The sequence below is a fragment of the Drosophila obscura genome, unplaced genomic scaffold (assembly GCF_018151105.1).
Source record: "Drosophila obscura isolate BZ-5 IFL unplaced genomic scaffold, ASM1815110v1 contig_87, whole genome shotgun sequence".
Lineage (NCBI taxonomy): Eukaryota > Metazoa > Arthropoda > Insecta > Diptera > Drosophilidae > Drosophila > Drosophila obscura.
In genome coordinates, this window is record NW_024542880.1 from 148,124 (window position 1) to 151,913 (window position 3,790).

Below are 3,790 nucleotides of genomic sequence, written 5' to 3' on the forward strand. Positions count from 1 at the left end.
CACCAGGAGCCGATTATTTTCATAACGGTTTCGGAGGGCCGACCATGCCGACTCGAACCCATCGTTTGTGAGTGGGGACGTCTCGACTATGGCCTTCGGATCGCCACTCGTCTTAGCGGCGAGATGATATAATTTCTCTACCGGAGACAGCCTCGAATTATTTATGTAGATTGCCGTAAATAAGTCTCGGAAAGTAGGCCAGCGGACGTAATCTCCTGTGAAGACCTCGATGTCGCAGGGGGGCAGTCGACAGCCATGCTGGTAGGTTTGAGGTGCAGACGGATGGACTGCGGTTTGGGCCAGCTGAGCGTTGAGGTCAGCTAGGCACTGTTCGAATGCCCCATAGCATTCGCCCGTACCCCTCTCGGATGTCAGCTTGGGTTTCTGGATCCTCGTCAGCCATCACCGCGGAGCAGGCCTTGTACTCGGCCTCGACGTCCATCCACATGCTGAGGATTTGGCCTCGGCGGACCTCGGACAGAGTGGCGGATGGTGCGGCGGTTATGCGCTCTGCCAGGTGGGACAGTCGGCCAATGGCAGCGAGCAATTTGGTCCGTGCGACAGAGGGTGCGGATGGAGTCATTGTGATGCAGTGGCGAGAGCGGACGGGACTACTGACGAAAGCGCCTTTTTGCGTCAGAACTGGAACCTTGAGGGTGACGGGAGACGGAAAGAGAATTGATTTGGTTCTTGCAGCAGGGCTACTACTGGCTGCTCTCGGAGTGAGGGGCGACTTGGTTTTCTGTGTCGGCGTAGTTCCGGAGGCGGAAGAGGTGCGTAGCCGTCTTGGAGAGGTCACAGACAAAAGCTTGTTGCTATCTTTGTGGCCTGTTGGCATATTACGAACTCACACACGCACCGAAAATCGGGTTCGGAAGTCTTGTAGGGACAGAAGACTGGTCTGAGTAGAATTCACACGGGTCGCGCCATGAAATAAATATTTGTTCTGAAATATAACTCACTTGCGGAAGGCTGACAGGAAAAAGGCCTCGAGCTAGCTGGAATGCAATAATCAGGTCGACTCGGATTGTTTGAAATCACCTTTAGGTGGGAGTTCCCAAACAAGGAGTGACCTTATATTGTGCCGAGCTGAGGAGAGGAACGATCACACTGGTGGCAATATTTCGGAAATATTGTTAGAGCGGTGCTCCTCCGTTTACCTCTTTGGCGCGGTCGTGAGCAGAACTGTTTTATTTACGGATGGAAGGCGAACGGAATGGTATTTATATCCTCGATATCTTGTTGGAATGGGCGATAGTTTACTCTGTATGTTGGTTTGGATCGAAAAAATACAGATAAATCTAGTAGCCGTATGCGTTACCGACAGTTGCAGTCAAGAATATAACTGCGGATTGGGCGGTGGAAAACTATCGGGAGAAATACCGAAGAAAAACAGAACACATTCAAAAAAGATGACGAAAACGTTTAAATTATAAATCGTGGATCGTTCAATTTATTTCTTGTAGTGTCCTTGTGTTTGCTTGGAAATTGTAAGACGAGAATAAGTTTTTTTTTTGTAATTTATTATATTTTCGGTCGAACGCAAGACTCGGTTACGATACCGATATTTTTGGATTGCGCCACCTCTGATGCACGGAACAAAAAAAACAACAACAAAGGACCGAAACACCAATTTGCCAATTGGCAGTGGAAATTGCCAAATAATTACTATAAGTGCGCCGTGCCTTGGTCGCGAGTAATTTATTTGGAAAGTGGAGGATGCTGGAGTTGGGGTAGCGATCGTGAAAAGTGGCTAGAGTGCACGAATTTTACGGAATCGCGAATTTTATATTAAAATTGGCACTTGCGCGGAGTATGTATGTAGTGTATGGAGCGCGGTATTTTTCTACGGGGAGTGGTATTTTTATGGTATGTGCGTTATGTGTATATGTATGTAAATAATTGGCGATATGGATATATATGTTGCCGCCAACTATGGAAATAAATATGTGTATATAGATGTCGGAATAAAAACACTTAATAATTGTTGGGGTGGGTTTTTATTCTGTTAGCACTTGGATGTGTATGTAGGTATGTTCGTCTATTTATTACGGAAGCCGCTCTTATGGGCTGGAATGTATGTACATATGCTCGGAATGCAATTGTATTTACTGAGGCTGGATTATGGGGATTTATTTTGTTTTAATTCAAAGTGTCGAAAGCGGATGCACAGACAGATGGAATTAGAGAACTACCGTAGCACTGGTAGTTGGAGTCGAAGTAACGAGAAACGCCGGAATTGCCGATAATATTGCGATGGCGAAAAGGAAAGCGACACAGAAACTGGATAGCACTGGATGAACAGATATGTATATAAGGATATATATACATAACAGATATGTATATAAGGATATATATACATAAGTCGCGGAACTCGGACTTGGCGGGGAATAAACAACTCGCACTCGGAATCGATTTGGGAAGACGAAATAGTACTTATCTTTGGAACGTAGCTATGTAATCCACCGATGCTTGAAGGACTCCTCCTTATGGGGAAGGCGAAGATCCGGCTCGAAGGACCAATGTTTGTAGGAGGGTGGATGGAGGCTCGCTGGAATGTTCCCAAAGACCGTATGTCCCAGTAAAGTAGGCGGTAGGTGCTTCGATGTATGGATATATGTATATTTGTATATGATGCGGCTAGGCTGGTTCGGGGGTGGAACGAGACTGCAATAGCGCAGTCGCTCCGTACGGGGGGTAGAAGGAGACTCCAAAACTATGTATTTTGGCAGCTTAATGCTAGCGCCAGTGCTGGGGAGTCAAGTGGATCGTGACTGAGCAGCGCGAGAGCGAAAGGCACGAGAGAGAGACAGAGCGAGCCAACAGTCCGCTGTTAGCAACACCGTCAACAGACTGTTAACTCTGCTATGTTAACAGCGCTGCTGCCCTGAACAAACACGTAAGTCAGTGCTACTAACCACAGAAACACACCATGGAAGCCCACGGAGCCGGTCAACCCGACGAATTTTGCCCGGAGGGACACCATACCAATCCAGGAGTCACCACCGGCTGGATCTACAAACTCCGGCGGGACGAGCTGGAAACCCTGGCCAAGGAATTCGGATTTGGCCACGAAGGAACAGTCGAGGAACGAAGAAAGAGATTCGCCACATTAGTCGCCGGAACACTCTCGCAGGACGCCTGGGTTCGACTAGGAGACCTTGAACGGCAATACTTCAAACCAGCAGGACGCTCCAGGTCACCCATCCCCACCACTCCTAGGACATCTGACCAGCGGAAAACCGACCCAAAAGTCGGGTTACAAGTCCCCACCGCGTCCGAATACACACCTGGCCCACCACGCATCGTAACGCCAGCCGATTTGCCCAGACCTCCAGTTACGGAGACCAGCCGCTCGCCCACACATAGGATCGTGCCAGCCATGGACTCTTCCATAGATGGACGCCACCACAGCCACACCGCCCACATCGCGGAACAGATTCGGAAATGGGGAATCAGGTTCGACGGACAGGACGACCCACTTACATTTCTGGAACTACTCGAAGAACGTGCGCTCTCATATGGGGTGGACACAAATCAGCTACCTCGGGCCATGACAGAGCTTCTCACCGATCGGGCCAGTCGCTGGTACCGCACCAGCCAACTACAAGGCAGCTCATGGGCATATTTCCGCCAAGAATTCTTGACTTTCTTCTTGCCGCCACGGTTTTTTGAACAATTGGAAGACCAGATCCGAGCCCGCAAGCAAGCGGTAGGAGAATTGTTCAAGGATTACCTCATCGAGATACGTCTACTCATGCACCACGCCAGGTACGACGCAGCCAAGGAA

At 49.1% G+C, this 3,790-nt stretch overlaps 1 protein-coding gene across 1 annotated transcript; it reads right to left on the reverse strand.

Annotated features, from left to right (window-relative positions):
- Positions 1-316: 316 nt before the first annotated feature.
- LOC111076704 lies at positions 317-2,468 on the reverse strand. Its single transcript, XM_022370597.2, has 2 exons — positions 1,670-2,468; positions 317-1,264 (listed from the first exon to the last, which is right to left on the reverse strand). The coding sequence occupies exon 2, from the start codon at positions 836-838 to the stop codon at positions 317-319; it is 522 nt and encodes a 173-aa protein (XP_022226289.2). The 5' UTR covers positions 839-1,264; positions 1,670-2,468.
- Between the last annotated feature and the right edge of the window lie 1,322 nt (positions 2,469-3,790).

Bases quoted from the DNA above. Each gene is read 5' to 3' on its own strand.
- LOC111076704 (XM_022370597.2), bottom strand. From the start codon at position 838: ATGCCAACAGGCCACAAAGATAGCAACAAGCTTTTGTCTGTGACCTCT.